The sequence below is a fragment of the Hippoglossus stenolepis genome, chromosome 2 (assembly GCF_022539355.2).
Source record: "Hippoglossus stenolepis isolate QCI-W04-F060 chromosome 2, HSTE1.2, whole genome shotgun sequence".
Taxonomy (NCBI): Eukaryota; Metazoa; Chordata; class Actinopteri; order Pleuronectiformes; family Pleuronectidae; genus Hippoglossus; species Hippoglossus stenolepis.
Window position 1 is genome coordinate 17,179,228 of NC_061484.1, and position 18,634 is coordinate 17,197,861.

The window sequence follows — 18,634 nt, forward strand, 5'->3', positions numbered from 1 at the left end:
CGTCCTGTGCATCACTCTGCGTTGTTGTTGTTGTTTTTTAGTAATAAGAATAAAATGGAAGACAACACGTTAAAAAAAAATCATCTACAGTCAATATGTCATGTTCAGTTTACAAGGTTATATTCTAGATAAAAACATCATCATCTTTGATTATTTCAATGATTTTATACTGTTCTATTTTATTCATTTAGCTTATTTTGCCCCGAAGATAAATGACTTCCTGACATTGTATCTGTTTTTTAAAGATTCAAATAAAGTGAAAGACAACACGTTACAAAATAAGTAATTTGCAGTAAACATGTCATAGTTGGTCAGTATGGTTTATTATTAAAATAAAATACTGCCACACTGCCCCCAAAACAAACAAACATACAAAAACAAGGAATTTCATTAAATGTTCAATTGATTATTATTGATATATTGATTTGTTTTATCAATCTGTTTGTTTTAAAAAGGCTATGTGAATAAAGTGTATCATTATTACTATTTAAAGGTTTAAGTGGGAACAAAGTGGTCTTTTGGAGTGTAATACTTTGAATACGTTTCAAATAAATAAATTAGATTGTAGAATAAAATATAATCTTCCTTCCAGCAGCATCTAAAATGCCGTCCCACGTTTTAAAACTAATCCTAAATTCTGCTATTAAAAAGACAGATTGGGGATATATTATTTTATTAAAAAAAGGTACAATCTTTGCAACTCCCCTATAATTAGAAGTTACTTTTTACATTGGCTACAGTTTAATTTTTAAACTGTTTCCAGATTCTGACCTTTCATTGAGGGAGGCCACATTACTGTCTGAGGGAAATGATATTCACTTTGTTTTAACCCTGTTTTATGCAGTATGCTATAAAAACTGGAGATGGACTTGACCTCTTGTTCAAAACGTTTGATTATGTGATACCTTCGGCTGAAATGGCACAAGCAGAAACACAGTGGGAGTAAAGAGGTCAGATTAAATGACTGAATTTGACATGAATCAGGTTTATAGTTGTGCAGCAGAGCTCTGGTTTTCACTCCCCTCACACCAAATGGTTTAAAGTCAGTTTAAACCCTAGACATGTTTTAAATAATCAGGAATAAACAGACAGCCACAGCACCAACTTTAAGTGGTTGATGCCTCATTATTAAAGAATAAAAGCAAATAGAAAAAAATACACGTTGGGTTTCAGTCTTTGTTTGCATTTTATCAACAAGATAAACAATTTCATGTCTTAAAATTACATGAAGCTAAATTGAGATTTTTCAGTTGCAGAATCCATTTCCTTAAAATTTTAACAATTTGTATAAACTGTTTAGAGATGTTCAGTTTCTGATCACCTTTCATTTCTATTCCATTTTAAAACTAGTGTCACAGGTACATTGAGCTGCAGCAGAGTCCAATAAAGGCAACAAACAACCATAGGGATTAATTGGAAAAGATGGTAATTTTATTGGTCGTAAGAGAAGAAGAACATTTATTCAGCATTGGTCTCCACCACAGTGGTCCTCTCGCTGATGTAGATGCCGTCCAGGAACTTCCTGATGTCCTTCTTTCGGACCGTGGTGGCCTGTTGGATCAAGGCCGCTGAAACATGAGACAAGTGTGAGAGAGGAAAATAAGGTCACATGCAACATGTCAGTAGTTTAACACAAATCTAACAAGGCCTGACAGCCTATATGACATGAGAAGTATACATTTAAAATCAGGAAAGATCAACTAGTTTTAACAACTCAGATTTTTGATGCATGCCATTTAACTCATGAAAAACACAGTGAGGCACGTAATGCAAACACTGCATAGGAGTGAGCAAGAGTTTATCATTTAAAGCAGAAATATTGAGAAATTGTTGAAATCTATGGTTTAGATTCAAGTTTCTCTGACACAAGAGCCAGATGTCAACAGTAAGAAGTGCATGCCTCCCAAAACTGAAGAATACAACCGCAACCTGTTGCGGTGAGAACAGTAATTTGCAGATGCCAAAAATATTATAGCTAAATTTTATGACACAAAATCCATTAACAGAAATAAAACCAGAAAACTTTTGATCAATGGTTTCAGTCATTTGTTGGTTCTAGATTCTCCAATGAGCACTAAATAAAAGTCGAAAATCGATATCTTTTTGATTGTTTGGCCGATCAGAAGAAGAAATTCTAACATCTTTGGCTCTGGGTAATTATTTTGTAAAATAGTTATGCCAGATAAGGCAAAAACAAGGATTTGTTGTCATCATATTGACCAGTCCTCACACTTAACATACAAACGTATTGCATAAAAACTTTAAATTGTTGACACTGGAAACAGAGAAAAACAGAAACATGCTTTTACAAAGAGACATAGTTAAGGAACATTTAGAGAAAAATAAAACAGAAGAGGTTTTCCCCTGTAGGCCACAGAGGAGGCTTCGGCGGCGTTGGCTAACCTCTACGACTTCAGACGAAAATTTTAATTTTCCGGCTGCGATACTGTTCCCTTCTCAGAGACGTAAATACCGTCCAAGAACTTTCTGATATCCTTATTTTTGACTGTGGTGGCCTGCTGGATCAGAGCAGCTGGAACAGAGAGGTCGGGGAGATAAGCAACATGTCACGTCACACACACACGGATCACAGTAAATACAGAGGAGGATGGAAGGGAGAGATGGAGAAGCAGTGTGGTCAGGAGGTACAAGGTGACGCTCAACTTCAAAATCTACCATCAGTAGTCAGAGGGAAGTTGGTGGATTCTAACAATCTTAGACAAAAAATGACCTGAAGAGGAATAAAGGTGTTGAACATTGACGTCACTCGTGACCGAGTCTGTAGTTCTCATTCAGGGATTCGAGATATTCATCAGTTCACCCCAGTGTAATGAGGAAGAATATTACATCACTTTGACAGGAGACGTAATATTCTCCTGCTTTATGTTGACAGAACGGTGTAAACACCACTGATGTTCTGGGGAATAATGATCATTTGGTAAAGCAGTAGATGGAGGAGGGGGGGACTTCTCATGAAAACAAGATTCATCACTACACCACAGGACTGATGTGGAACTAGAAACACAGACAGGTGTTGCAGAAACATCTACAGTTTTAGGAGAGGTACCAGCCGCCTGTCAATCACATGCCATCAACAGATTTCTGTGATATCGTCTGTGCATCCTTTAACTGCACAAGTTCATCGTTAGTTTGATGAACCTAATAATTAACATGAAGCTGCCTGAAGGGAAAGAATTATATCAGGATTCCTGCTGGGAACACTGATGAAAAGTTGCAGCATTTTATTGAGGTGACCATGTAGGCTCATATCAAGGATACATTTAGGACATAGTTCTACAAGTTTGTGTGATAATATGCAGAGAAATTTCTGTCTAAAAGAAAAGAGGTAACATACACGAGTTTGACACCAGCTCAATGTCATTGCCTTCCAGGATCAGCTCGTCCTTCTGGGCCGCTGAGACTGAACAGACAACACCTGAGGGACAGAAGAAATCATCATCACATGTCCAGTACAAGTAGAACAAGCAGTTCAATGGACAGGAAGTGGCCGAGCTGCTTCATTACACTGTCGATTAATCCTGGTCTCAGTCTATAGTGTTTATTACAGCAGGTTATATTTATAAGAGAAAATCCATAAGGCTGCAAAATATTTTGAAGTCTACTAGATCAGGACATAATACCCCCCAAAATACACAGCAACAGCACATTAGCTTGTGTGTTAGCTTGTCCAAAATATTAAATACTTAAACACTTGACCTTACAGATGCTACATGCTATTATTCTGCAGACTCACCAGCCCTCATTCCGACACGGCGAATGTACTTCTCTCCCAGGAAGTTTCTGATCTCCACCATGGTGCCACCCTCCTGGATAACGACGTTGATGGGGAAATGGGCGTACACAGAACGCATTTTATACCGGAAACCCTGCAGTCAGACAGGAGAGTGAGTCACTGGGTCAAACCATGAAGACAAATGATTCAACAACAGTCGGCCTGTGGCTCAACTCTGGTCACAGTCAATAACTGAAGTCTCACCAAAGTGACACCCTTGATCATGTTCTGGACATGGCTGCAGATGGTGCGGACTGTGGCCAGCTCCTTCCTGTTTCCCCACCATTTATCCACACGAAGCTGAGGAGAACAGGGACTCGCGTTATTTTCTCTGAAGTGGACTGATGCTGATGCAATGTGGTCAATTAATAAAACAAATTTCATTTCATCATTTTCTAAAGATAAAAATACATTTTCTGATTCCAGCCTCTTTTAAGCTCAATATTTATGTTTTCATAAACTCTGAGTCTCATGAGACTGAGTCGTTTAGTACTAAATCCTGTGGTAACACTTAGTAGCAGAAATAAGCTGCAAACACAACACTGACACATTCTCACCTTCTATGTTGATACAAATTAATTTCTCCAGCAGTTAAGTTAAATGCTTAATATTAAGTTGAGTTCAACTGGAAAATAGAAAGTCTCCCAATTTCAGGAGCATTTGGCTCTGTGGCTGTTACCGGCTCCACTGAGTTCACCCTCCAGCCACTGGTCAGCAGATTAATGATGAGCAGATAATGTATTGTTAAAGACTTAGTGTGTAAATATGCCTGCACACTGGTTGAGAAAGCAACAGGGTGTGAACTGTTCCACCTCTAAATGGTAAACGGAGCAGGGAATGACTTTCTATCCTCCATCGCTACAAGGGAATCTCCAACATTAACGTCATTTCATCCACACTGATTGAAATCACAGAGTTTAGTGCATTGGGACCGATCAGCGAGCTGCTTCCTGGTGGCCTCTTACCTTCTTCTGTTTCTTGCCCAGCAGGCTGAGCTCCAGGTTGATGTGGTTGAACTGTCTTGTGAGTTTTCCACGGGGCCCCTTGACAGTCACTGTCCGGCCCTTCAACCTCACCTCGACTGCACCACCGCAACAAAACAGAGAGGACGGTGTGAGGAGACACTTCAGGCGCAAGATGGACAAATGCACAAGATCAATCTGACAGACTCTCACCTTTGTCGGGGATGTCGACAGTCTGACTGCTGAGAATGGTCTTCATTCTGTGGAGACAAACACAGCGTGTCAGAGGCTGTGGGGCCTGGGCGCACACGTTATGACAGTTGTGTTACTCTGTTGAATCCATGTTGTAATGTCCGGTTGCTGAGGTAATAACAACTCTGCGTTTTAAGTGACTTGTTGGTGCTCGAGTGGTGTCAACAGCCACATTGCAATACATCTGCTAACACTGAGGCTAATGCTAACATGTAGCCACATTAGCTAGACTGTTGTTTAACTTTTACTGGATAAATCACACGTGTCCAGCAGGATTGCGACTGTGAGTGAAAACCGGAAACACACGATAATGTACTTTTACAAATAATAATGAAAAAGGTTGCCGCGGCCCTCCGCAGCGTCAGGCCTGGAAACAGACAGCGATCAAACACAAACTAATATATCTACTCGTTAGGACCGTATAGAGTTAAAATACAGCCTGCGGTGTGAACTACAACGTTCTACGTGTGTGATGGTTGAATTTAACAACACAAACGGGTTTAATTTAAAGAGATGGAGTTGGATTAATACTCCGGGTAGAGATTCTCGGGTATCCTCACCTCGCCGGTAGCAGAGGAAAGGAGGACGGAAGGACGTCACCACGCTGTTGTAGAGCACGCACGTAACGTCATCAGGCATTAGTAGACGAGCCACGCAAGGATAAGATGTCGTCGATAAAGCACAAATACTCAAGTAAGGATCGATAATAACGAAGGTGAAGAAACAATATTGAGCTGTAAACTGGATTATTTACATTTATATGTTTAACAAAATAAGAGATCATGTTTATTTATATTTATATTTGTCGTTTGGTTTTGCCGCGTTCAAGATCTGCAAGCACAGTGGGGAAATAGTAACTCAGCTTTATTTTACTCTGTGAAATAAACTACAGGGTGTAGATAATTGGTTGGGGAATTGGATCTAACAACAACATTAGTGATGGTTACATTTTAATCAAATTCAATATTATTATCGATATAACCTAGTGGTTTAAGGGACATGTTTAAGGTTTAAGATTATTTTTATCTGGTGGGGAGAGAAACTCTGATACAACCAATGTAGCTTAATAAAAAATGTTTTTTATATTTCTATATCTACTGTTTGCTTCTGTCATTAGTCTTTAATATTGTTATCCTTCAGTTTAGTTGATTTAATCTGTTGCTGGTGTTTTTGCAGGACGTTCTCCTTTTTACTGACTCTGCCCCGTCACGTGAACACGGCACCAGACTCGATCAGCCGCTCGTCGGGTTTTGTTTCCAATGACATTCTCCTGCGGACTGAAGTCATGGCGCTGCTCAAACAAAGTTGCTGCGTCGCTGGTCGTTTCTCCTCAAACCAGCGGTGGCTGAGTCCCAGATGTTTCCCACATGTGAGTATCTCCACCCGGACATTCTCCTGTCAACACCACGGACAGTGTGTGTGCGATCTGTCCGTGGGAACCCTCGGTGGAGAGGAAGCCTGTGTCGCGGGCCTGAAAGTACAACCTGCACTGGATGTTTTGTAACTCAGCTGTGGCGGCTGTGAGTCCGTGTTGGTGATAGTGTGTGATGTGTATGAAGAGACCGAGTGAATCCGATGTAGCTGAGCTAACCCCTGGTCCTGCCTGTGTAGGTGTACACCAGCAGTGTGACCACTGTGGCCAGATCCTCTCCAGCCAGGACCGACACGAAGAAGGAGCCTCTCAGTGACGATGGGCCGGATCTGCAGGACTTCATCTCAGGAGACCTGTCGGATAAAGACAAGTGGGAGGAGTACAGAGGCAACCTGAAGAGACAGAAGGGAGAGAGGTGAGAACTGTGCTGCTCGGCCCGGTCACTGAGTCTGTTATCAGAAAAGTCCAAAGACCAGGTCAGACTTTATCATGCAGATTGTGTTCAGCTTAATCAAAACAAGATTAAAGGTTCAGTGTGTGGAATTTAGTGACATCTAGTGTTGAAGTTGCATGTTGCAGCTGAATACCCCTCAAATCACCCTCCCCTTCCGGACATGAAAGAGAACCTGTGGAAACCTTCAGCTGTCATAAAAACTCAAACGGTGTTTAGTTTGTCCAGTCTGGGCTACTGTAAAAAACATGGTGGCCTCTGTAGAGAGGGCCCACTCCTGATGTAAATATTAAGTATTTAAATACAAAGGGCCCATTCTAGGGTCAAGAAAACAACAATACATACAATTTAGATGAAACAAACTAGTGAAAACATCACTAGGATTATTTAATATTCATTTTCTGCCAATAGATCCCTTTCACCTAAATCTTACACACTGAACCTTTAAATCGTACTTGGAGTTAAGGTAGGTGTGAGTGCTATTCTATTTATTATGGTAATTATTCAGTAGGACGACTTAATGCTTGTATGGATTGACGAGACTTTACAATCAGTGTCAAAGAGACAGGTGGCATTTTATGATCTGGTTATTTTATCTTTAGGTATTTTTTCACAGTGCACAGTGGGATATGTTGTGATAGCAGATCATTATCGTTCAAACCATTACGGAGACAATACCGCTCTTACACATTTACTGAGTGTCTCTGTTGTTGTTGTCACGTCAGGTTACGTCTTCCCCCGTGGCTCAAGACAGAGATCCCCATTGGAAAGAACTTCAACAAGCTGAAGAACACGCTGAGAGACCTCAACCTGCACACAGTAAGTGTCACGTATGTTAGTGTTGTCAAGTGACGCTGCTGCTTTCAGTTCACCTCCAAATACATATACAACCAATGTGGGGAAAGATATATTGAGACGTCTCTAAAGTGATCTTGGAATAATCGAGGTCGGGAGCATCAAACGTGGGCGTTGTATTTGTTTTGTTTCTCTTTGTGGTCGTCTCTGTCTTGTTCAGATAGTTTTGTCTGTGTATTCTTAAACTGACTTCTACGACTTTCAAACAAGAAATATGAACAGTCACTTCACACATGAGACTAAGGCCCCTGGCCACTTATATAGAGCAGGCAAGGTCTGACAAAAATATGATATTAATGTACTTATATAGTAATTATAGATTTTATTGTTTGTTTTCCATCATCATTTGACTGGTATGACTGAATGATTTCCTCTGTTGTATAAAAAAGATCTAACTTGGTGAATCTGCAAAAAACCTGCGTGAAAAACCATGTGTCTGTTTCCTCAGGTGTGTGAGGAGGCCAGGTGTCCAAACATTGGGGAATGCTGGGGAGGAGGAGAGTACGCCACCGCCACAGCCACCATCATGGTCAGTCACTGGGACTCTTCACGTGCAGCTGACAGTTATAGAAAAGCAACCAGATTTTCTAAAGCAAAAAAACACTTTGAAATCCTTCTCTTTAGGTCTAGTACACGTATCCAGCTCGTCTGCACAAGCCAACATTCTCAAAAGTCTAAATACACCGTTTTTTGGCTTTATAAGCTCTTGCTTTTTCATAGAAAGATGTAAAATTCAAAATACACATGTTGTATAAATCTGGCCCTGTGTATCAGTAGCATATTTCAAGAGAAGCTCTCATGATGCATTTCTCTCTGTCTCATGTAGCTGATGGGAGACACATGCACCCGCGGCTGCAGGTTCTGCTCGGTAAAGACGGCCCGGCGCCCTCCGCCTCTGGACCAAGACGAGCCCTACAATACGGCCAAGGCCATCGCCGCCTGGGGGCTGGACTACGTGGTTCTCACCTCAGTGGACAGAGATGGTAACGGCCTCTGATCCCCAGTGTTTCTTACTCTCTGCTGTTGGTGATACATCATATGAAGGAATAAAGTTTTACAAGGGAAAAAAAGGAACCACTCTCAATGCTGGAAGATCAACTAATGTCGGATTATTATGAATTTACTTTGCAAAATGAATCTTTCTGGAGTCGATTCGTGCAGAAGATCAGAGCGAAGTTTGATGATTGCTTTAGATGGCGGTTGTCAGCTTCTAAATCAGTATAAAAATACAACTCATTCAAAGCATTAAGATAATATTTTCTTAACTCTATAACTTCTGGTTACAATAGTGCATTCTAATAACACTTTTTCCTTTGTGTGCAGATATCGCTGATGGTGGAGCAGAGCACTTTGCTAGGACAGTTTCTAACCTGAAGGAAAGGTAACATCTCCCCTCACATTTGGATTAATTGTGCCTTTCTGTGAAAAATTTATAAACGGACATCTTTTTTCCTCTTCATCCAGAAATTCTCGGATCCTGGTTGAATGTCTGACCCCTGATTTCCGCGGCGACCTCGCAGCAGTGGAGAAGATCGCCCTGTCAGGTTTAGACGTGTACGCTCACAATGTGGAGACCGTGCGTGAGCTGCAAAGGTAATTAGACAAGACATGTCGCTTCTGTGTCTATGTAGTTCCTGTGTTGTTATAAGATAATAAATTAAGAATCTATTTTCAGTTGAATCCATGAGCTCTTCAATGTGATTTGAGTGGCAAACAAGTCTAATGATACTGAGTAAAGAATTTGGTTTGAAAGCACTGTAAAATGTAATATGTGATACTAGTTAAAACGTTTTCTGTCTTTATTTTGTATTTAAAGATTTCTTGAGATGTTTAAATACTAGTGGAAAAAGTACTAATAGCAATTTGTGGCAAATATTTTTTTTTCCTGTCGAGGTAACTAGTTAAAATTCTGAAAATTATATTATATATACTATTTTTCTTATTGCAATTTCCAGTAATTTAAATTCATAAATGCTCAAAAAAAAATTAAGAGTGTTCTGTGTAGTTTTTATACTTTGTGTTATAAATGTTTACTGCCACAAGAGGGCGGTCAGTCACAGAGAAGGAAGACGGTAATACACACTTTGACCAGCAGATGATGCAGAAGAGCCATTTCCCTGCTGTTGGTAAAAATGCTCCATGTTCTGCAGCAAACACACTGCAGAGATCTTGTTTGACATATTTTCTCCGTGTGGGTATAAAATATATTTCACTCTCTGATGTTATGTGACTCAGGATTTCTCTCTGTTCCATCTTGTTTTCAGACACGTGCGTGACCCCAGAGCGAACTTTGACCAATCCCTGAGCGTTCTGAAACATGCCAAGAAGGTCAAACGCACTGTGCTCACCAAGACCTCCATCATGCTGGGACTGGGGGAGACAGACAAACAGATACAGGACACGTTGACCGGTGTGGTGAACACTCACTAGTCACACATACACACTCAAAACAATCTGATGTAAACTACAACGATTTCCTGTTGTTCTGATGTTGCAGAGCTGCGAGAGGCAGAGGTGGACTGTCTAACACTCGGCCAGTACATGCAGCCCACAAAACGCCACCTAAAGGTGAGCACATTAAACTCTGTGTGGGGCTCCTGATTTACCACAGCAGCAGAGAGCAGCACATTTGGTAAACTGACTGTGTGTGTGTTTAGGTGGAAGAATACGTCACTCCAGAGAGGTTTGCCCACTGGGAGAAAGTTGGGACTGAGATGGGCTTTATGTACACAGCCAGCGGACCCCTGGTGCGATCCTCATACAAAGCAGGTGAGAAACGTTCATCTACAAATAAAATAACTTTATTTAATTAATATTTTTTATTCTCAAATTACAGTACACCCAAACTGGCAACATACTGTATATATATATATATATATATATATATATATATATATATATATATATATATATATATATATATATTTCTTAACAACCCTGTGGTTTAATTTGAGGGAATTTCTCACCAAAATACAATGCATGTGAAAGAGTGGTATAAACACTTTAACAGAAAGGTGATAGATTGGAATTTTGTAAGAGAAATTATTAGAATTTAGATGGGATAAGAGAAAGAGACATCAGGAGTCTGCACTGGAGTAATTTTTAATTTATCTGTATTTTATTTTGAAGGGGGATGCAGGGATGTGGGGAGGGACTGGGGTTAAGCAACACAGACACAGGGATTTTATGTGATTTCCTTGGGGAGAATTTATCACAATGAATAATAGTTTAGGGGCCAAATGTTTGATCAAACTGACACTTAATACTTGTTGAAGTCTTCAGGGTTTCTTTCAATACAAATTCAAGCAAACAAGCATCATGTAAAAAAAGGGTAGAATGTAAGTGGAGAAGGAGAGACGGATGTTTTTAATTTTCATTCTTTGCACAGGCGAGTTCTTCCTGAAGAATCTACTGGAGAAGAGAAAAGCAGAGATGACTGTAGCAGAATGAAAAGCACAGAACTACAGACTGTTCTGCATATTACTCAAACCTCGTCTTTACCTTTAATCACCCACAATTACAGAATATGCTTTACTAGCAGGACCACAATGCATTGTTGTTAGTCATAGTTAGTCTTAATGACTTGTAACAAGTTGAATAAGGAAACAGAAGGGATGTTAACATTCTGTTACTTTTCAATACGCTTCACTGTCCTTTACTGCTCCTCTGTGACGACCCACAGTTCAATGTAGGAGGAGATCAAAGTGTATAAGGAGCAGTAGGAGGCCTGCAGACATGTAGATAACCAGGGCGCAGACTCTGCCCACGTCAGCCCGACAGGAGAAAATACAACCTGCTGTGATCAGCAGCTGTAATTTGCCATGTTCTGCATGTCAGGGGCCCGTAAATCACATCCAGCCTCAGCTTCCCCCCCCCTCGGGCCCTGGACTCCAGGTAGAGAGCCACTGACCTTTGACAGCGAGCTCAGTTTACGAGCACTTTGATGTTAACCTGGTTTCAGGAATTTCATTTAATTTAATTAAGCAACAAGGTTTTTGATCCGAGGTTACTCACATCAAGTGAAATTACATTTGCTACTCAAACAAATCTCTGCCAACAAGGAATTCTTGTATTAATTTGGTCTTAAGCCGCTTTTTCTAATGTGATAAAAGTTCAATTTCACACCGAGACAAGAAAGATTTTTATTTCACCCACTGGTTGTTTAAATAAAATAAATGAATTATTATAACTTATGTCTTCATTTGCAGTTTTTTTGCTTTTTTGTCACTGACCCTGTTCACGTCTTGTACTAACATCTGTCCTAAGTGATCAAATCACAAGTGGTCGGCGTTGAGCACAGGTCTGAACGTCTGAATGCACAATCACTCAAACCACTTCTGGAGGTGCTCTGTGTCACATTAGGACACATTATTTTCACTGAGCACGCAAATCCCTGCTGGGTCTCATATGAAGGAGCCTTCAACTCAGCTGACGTCCTCTGACCCACTAGATTCAATCCAATTCAATTATATTTGTGACGCGCTAAATCACATGCAGTATCTCAAGGCACTTTACATAGTTAGGTCCAAACCGTACAAAATTGTAGAGAAACTTAACAGCTCCCACACTGAGCAGCACTTTGGCCACTGTCGAGGAAAAGCTCCCTCGTTAACTTGGAGAAAGCTCTAAAAGAACCGGGCTCAATGTGGTCGGCCATTTGTCTCGACCAGTTGGGATGAGCAGAGAAAAATGGGAAAGGGAGGAGAGAAGAGAGAGAGAAGGGGTGAGAGAAGAGAGAGATGGCAACAGTTGTATTTAAGCTCTGTCAGAGTAGATGTTAAAATTGTAGATTTAATGATATAATAAATGAAAGCAGCAGCAGTTAATCATAATTGTTGAGTAGTGTCCGATCTGGATCCTGCAGCTCTGAATCAACCTTTTTCTGTTTAATAAAAACGAGGCACAAATTAAGAACACACTTCACGTTTTATTGCAATGGCCCTTTTAGTTAAAAACAGTCACTGACAGACGACATATACTGATTAACAAACAGTAAGATGATTTATAAAAATATTTTTTAAAAATAGTATAAAAGTTTGTGATTTATCAACACTACTTGATTATACAGTAAATACTGTAGGAAAGTAAACACACTGATAGTGTTCATTTGAAAGTGATGACCGTGCATGTATAACTGCACTGAAATGTTTGCTTGATTAATGCAGTTTAACATGATATGCATAAAATGAAGTCTTTGTGGTTGGAATGATTCGTCACTGGTTCAACAAGGCTCTCGTTCAAAACACTGCAGGGGAGACTTTAGTCGCGCTGTTTCGCGACTAAAGGAGGAGGAGGCGTGTACTGAGGGAGAGGTGAACGTCGTTTCACCAGCAATAAAAAGGTTGAGATAGAATGTGGAGAGAGTGTGTGGTGAGGGGGTGGGGTGAGTTTTAGACTTTGGCTTTCTTTGGGGGAGGCTCAGTGGCACCGATGCGAGGACAAACAGCTACAGCGCTGTAGGGAATTCTCGTCGCTGTCACCTTCTTACCGATGGTCTCGATCTGCAGAGAGAAAAAGCAGAAAAATAATAGCAGCTTCATTCGGGACCGACTTTCTCACTGGTTCATTTCAATGTTGTATGAAAAGTGTGTGTGTGTGTTTTCCTTCTGCGCACCTGGAAGCCGATGTTCTGGAGGTGATGGTGGAGGTGGTCCAGCACTCTGCGACCGTCAAATATAAAAGCTGGCTTCAGCATCTTCTTGTAGATCTTCTCATAGTCCAGTTCCTATGTTGGAATTCAATTGGAGTGAGTTTAAAATTCATATTTACAGATTGATTCAAGATGAAGCTGTTTTATAGGGTAAAAAAGAAATTTGTTATTCTGACCTTAAACATGTCCCATTCAGTACAGATGACCAGTGCGTGTGCACTTTGACAAGCCTCATACGGGTCTGAGCTCACAGTCACCAGCTCGGACACTGAGAAAATGTAAATAAAACATTAAATGAAGTCTTTGTGAACATCAAACCATGTAGTTTCTGTTACATTTATTACTGAACACTTGTTGAATTTTCTCTCAATTTATTGTACGATCTATAACTATAGCAATGTTTATCCTTACAAGAAATAATTGTATCGTATATACAATCCAGCAGTAATGGAAACATGACACCTGGGTGAACACCCTAATTTCTTCTTCCACTTCTTTATTTAGACAGTGGCTATTTTTTGTGTATAAGAGGTGCATGCTGCACAAGGTGTGTTGCATGTCAACTTGATTTCTCTCGCTGTAGCTTACATAATAAAAAGGTGGAACATTCTTACAATGTGGTTTAGAAAGCTCCACATTCACACACACACACCTCTTCCTGGGTTGTCCTCGGAGATGTTGGGCTGGGACAGATCATGAATGATTTGTTCTTTGAGAACTTTGGGGTCGTATATGAAGAGCTTGGCTCCCTCATCCATCAGATACTTTGAGATGTAGATACTGGAAGACTCCCTGGAGTTGCGACATTAAACAAACACACTACTAAACGAAAGGTCCACCTGAATGACCAGGGCCATAGTTCACCACAGTTGAGTCTGTACAAAGGCTACACACAAGGGTTGTCAGGGCTCTAGAGGGGATTTATGTAAACAGCGATAAGTTCGTTATTCAACTGACAGAGAAAGAAAAGGAAATAACTGGAGGGTTACAAACATGTGAAAAGAGACTCACCTTGTGTCACCAGTGTCTTTTTTGAAGGAGAAGCCAAGCAGAGCAATCTTTTTACCAGTAACAGTGTTGAAGAGGCAGTCAATGATCCTGCAAGCAAACCGCCGCCTCTGGTATTCATTCATGTCTATCACCTGAGGAAAAGCATTAACACACGTTAATATAGACGCCTAAAGAAGTGTCCAAAATTAGGTGCAAAGCGGGTTATTTCTCACCTGCTGCCAATAGGAGGCGACCTCGGGCAGATTGAGGGCCTCGCATAGATAAACCAGGTTCAGGACGTCCTTCTGGAAACAGCTTCCACCAAAACCTGGCCAGAGGGCGACAGAGGCAGTGAGACGGAGACAGAAGCTCACTGTACATCTTACAGCTACAAATGTTTTGACACAGACGCTCACTGTAAACATCTCACAGCCATGTCACTTACCTATGCTGGCTTTGAGAAACTTGCTGCCTATTCTCTGGTCCATCCCAATCGCCTTGGCAACCTCTTCCACGTCGGCTCCGGTGGCTTCACACAGCGCACTGATACTGTTGATGCTGCTGATTCGCTGTGCAAGGAATGCATTGGCTGCCTACACGCACAGTTTTATTTTATTTTTTTATTTCTACAACAAAATAACACTGCAAAATAACACTGCATTAGGGCAACGATTAGGCTAGTAATAAGTGAAAAGGCAACTATGCAGACGAACAAGCAAAAATATTTCGAATTTGACAATTTTCTTGTCGTACATAGAGCTTAAAATAGAGATTCATTGCCAATTACTTTGGCAGTTGTAACTTTATGGTTTCTAGGTGCAAAAATCTTTTGCTATTCTTGATTTTACATTGTAGGAAATTGAAATTGTATTGTTCGATTGATAAAACAAGCAATTCAAAGTCATCGTCTTGGCGTATGAGAAAATAAAACTGACTTTAATGACAAAAATATTGATTGATTATGAAAAATTAAGCAAATGAACTACTGATAAAAATGATCATTAGCTGCAGGTCTACACTCACCAGTTTGGACAGCTCGGACGACCATGTGTTGGTGGTGATGATCTTTGCTTTGGGAACCCATTGTTCATAGACCGCACACAGAGCTCTGATGGCTCTTTGACCCTCAGCCGTTTCATCTCCACCAATCAGGACACGGTCGGGCTCCTTCAGATCCCGCACTGCAGTTCCCTCTGCGAGGAACTCGGGGTTGGACAGCACCTGAAGCAGCAACACGACTTCAGCAACATGTGACAACAGACCTGACAGCGTTATGTATTTGTCGTAATACACACTTGTAGGTTAAGGCTGGGCTTGGTGTTGGCATCAAATATCCGTCGAATGCTCTCGGCAGCTCGGACTGGGACGGTGCTCTTCTCTGTGACAATCTTGTAGCCATCAGACACCTCCACGATTCGCCGAGCACAGGCCTCGATGAACTTGAGGTCAGCAGCGCGACCCTTTCCCATCCCGTAGGTCTTTGTCGGGGTGTTAACCTGTGGAGGAAGGATATGTTAGAAATGTCCGATTTGTTTCTAGAAACAGCAGAAACAGTGTGGGTGTTTTGTTTTCGGGTGGGGACCGATGAACTCACCGAGATAAAGACAAGGTCAGCATCCTTGATGGCTGAGTCTATGTCTGTAGAGAAAAACAAGTTTCTCCCTCGAGATGATTCAACCACGTCTTTCAGACCCGGCTGGAATGGGAGGAGGTGGGAAATTAAACAGAAAGTGTGTCAGAGAATGTATAAGAGGGAAAAAAAAAAAACATACCACAATTGGTTACAAATGTTCAAAGTGACTGGACATGAACTGCTCTTTGTGCAACTCACTCATGATGATGCAATACCCTGTGGGCTTGGTTGACGTAGAGCAGTTACAAAACAGTCTGGGATTCATTTATGTTCATTTTAGCCCATGAATGAATCATATTGTATAAAAGTTGCCTCTGCCCAGCAACGTCTACTTAGTAACACACCGATAGAACTACTGAAACAAATTCAAACTCTTTCGAGATTCATGGATCACCAGGTTGGGATAAGAATGTAGTAGAAACAACACACAGTGAATCAGTGTTCCTAAGAAAATATGACCCACTGCTTGTTTTACCAGAAACCACCCTGATATAAAAGCTTTAGTCTTTTTGGAAAATAACATTTGCCGAACCTCATATATGGGCAGAGTGTCTGAGTTCCAGGCTTTGATGCGGGACTCGTTGATATCCACGACAGTCACTGTGATCTCTGGACACATGTGGGCGATCACACTGCATGTCGGGCCTCCTACGTACCCAGCACCAATGCAGCAGATCCTTTTTATCTGAAACATCTGGAAAATATAACATCAATATAAATAAATATATGAAGCATTAGAAAAAAAGACAAACAGATTTTTTTTCTTCTGAACATACTGCTCAACACAGAAACTCTATAAACTCTCCCCCACCCCATGAAGACTTTCATTTTACAAGAGCTACAACTATGATTGTTTTCATTACAAATTAATCTTCAAATAATTTTTTCAATCATTTGATGATTTTTTCATCAATTAGATATGAGAATAGTAAGAATTACTACTTAAAGCTTACTTTTAGTGATGAGCAATCAAACATGATATAAAATCAGAGAAAAGCAGCATATTCTCACATTTGAGAATCTGAAACCACTCGATGACATTTTTGCTTTAAACATGACAATGAATCCTTTCTCAAAATAGATTTCCTGTTGAATCAATCAATCACATATTAACACTGTGAGTAGATCTAAAGTGTCAGGTGACATCAGATAAGTTAAAAGATATTCAACCTATCACCTTTGTTCATTTCTTACATTTACTAGTTCAAGCTGCTAAGTAACAAAAATGAACTGTCTTCCTGTGTCTTATTTGAGATTAGCGCTCAAATAAGACACAGGAAGACAGTTATACCATTAGGTTTTTCAGTGTTGTGAAATATCAGCCCATTAGAAACACAAGTTGGTTACAGCCGTGTGCTCCACTGCACAGGACATTTCTATTCGTCTGACCACATGCATGCAGTTGGCAGGTCACTGGGTACATCTAGTACAAACTGATGCAGCCTACACCCCTGTGATAACTCATCCCTTCACGATGACTGATTTCTGCCTTGACTCTTTTAAGTGTGTGTAACAGCTGCGGTTTGTGGGGAACTAATTCAACAGCAACACAAACTGTGAAATGACAAAAATAAAGATGAATCACCCCAAAGCAACCCCCAATGAATGGAGAACATAACTGCTAAACTAACAAATCAGTGTATTTAACTAAGCTAATAGATTGTGAGTGTGAGCTCCATACGGTTGACTCAAGTACAGTAAGTAAATCTTCCTGAGAAAAGGTAGGATTGGCTCGTCCTCTACAGTTTCTCCTTGGTCTCACGTTGACACCTTGACACCAGTCACCAGTCGCACCGTCCCAGCCTGGTAGAACAGAGAGAGCCTTTCAGTGCAGCTCAGCCACGTCCTTCTGCCCCACTCACCTCCCAGCTAGCTCCCGTTAGCTCAGCTGCTACACAGTCTCTACTGCTTCTACGCGTGAACACGAACGCGTCTAAGCTAGCCCGCCTCCCTCTACCTGTGCGGGGCGAACAAACCCAGACTAATGAATGGTCTGTGTGCAGCAGCAGCAGCAGCAGCAGCAGCAGCTAGCACTCGCAGCTAGCTTCCGTTAGGTGGGCTTACCTCTGCCAGCTCGACCGTCACAAGCTCCAGGGAATAAAGCGCAGTTTGTGTGTTCGCTGCTTTGGTTCCTCGTCGAGACAGACGTGTCCGGAGCTGCTGTTCTCTGGCGGTGGAACGTCTTCACTGGGGAGTAAAGCTGCGCTGGACGGACATCAACTCTGCTCTCACAACTTCTCCTGACGACACTTTTATTCTCTGAGCTGAGGAATCTCTGTCAGCCACCGCCACTGCTTCCGCTGGGGGGCTGGGTTTTCAAAGTAAAAGCACACAGGACACCTACATGAGAGAGTCAGATAATTGTATGATACTTATAATTATAAGCCAATACAGCAGGGCACACAGTCTGGATCAAGACAACAAATCTCACCTCAAAGTCCTCAGCTGGTTGTCCTAGAGATTTTGACCATCAAACATCTGCACATTTCAGAAATGTAGATCGACCTTTCCTATATTCTAAGCACTTCTACACCACACAAATCGAAAGCGCCTCATATATCCAATATGCTCATCAAGGAACTTCAAGTTTATTTGAGGTGCTTCAAGACATGTGATGAGGTTACACAAGTATCCGTTTGGTACTCAAATAGCTTAAAATTACATTAAAGGTAAGTA

The 18,634-nt window shown here is 41.0% G+C and overlaps 3 protein-coding genes across 3 annotated transcripts; 1 reads left to right on the forward strand and 2 right to left on the reverse strand.

The window, feature by feature from the left end:
• Positions 1–1,409: 1,409 nt before the first annotated feature.
• Positions 1,410–5,129, reverse strand: rpl9 (ribosomal protein L9). The gene is made up of 7 exons (XM_035172269.1): positions 4,969–5,129; positions 4,759–4,874; positions 3,998–4,093; positions 3,755–3,887; positions 3,356–3,436; positions 2,404–2,533; positions 1,410–1,568 (listed from the first exon to the last, which is right to left on the reverse strand). The coding sequence occupies exons 1-6, from the start codon at positions 5,012–5,014 to the stop codon at positions 2,427–2,429; spliced, it is 579 nt and encodes a 192-aa protein (XP_035028160.1). The 5' UTR covers positions 5,015–5,129; the 3' UTR covers positions 1,410–1,568; positions 2,404–2,426.
• A 447-nt stretch (positions 5,130–5,576) lies between these two features.
• On the forward strand, positions 5,577–11,874 carry lias (lipoic acid synthetase). The gene is made up of 12 exons (XM_035172256.2): positions 5,577–5,700; positions 6,184–6,376; positions 6,619–6,794; positions 7,556–7,649; positions 8,134–8,214; positions 8,512–8,668; positions 9,009–9,066; positions 9,150–9,278; positions 9,950–10,095; positions 10,183–10,253; positions 10,343–10,454; positions 11,074–11,874. Exons 2-12 carry the CDS (start codon positions 6,293–6,295, stop codon positions 11,133–11,135), a joined length of 1,170 nt encoding a protein of 389 aa, XP_035028147.1. The 5' UTR covers positions 5,577–5,700; positions 6,184–6,292; the 3' UTR covers positions 11,136–11,874.
• A 718-nt stretch (positions 11,875–12,592) lies between these two features.
• Positions 12,593–18,231, reverse strand: ugdh (UDP-glucose 6-dehydrogenase). The gene is made up of 12 exons (XM_035172244.2): positions 18,023–18,231; positions 16,491–16,652; positions 15,920–16,021; positions 15,621–15,821; positions 15,349–15,546; positions 14,771–14,918; positions 14,559–14,653; positions 14,347–14,477; positions 13,988–14,127; positions 13,512–13,603; positions 13,300–13,410; positions 12,593–13,186 (listed from the first exon to the last, which is right to left on the reverse strand). The coding sequence occupies exons 2-12, from the start codon at positions 16,650–16,652 to the stop codon at positions 13,076–13,078; spliced, it is 1,491 nt and encodes a 496-aa protein (XP_035028135.1). The 5' UTR covers positions 18,023–18,231; the 3' UTR covers positions 12,593–13,075.
• Positions 18,232–18,634: the final 403 nt, after the last annotated feature.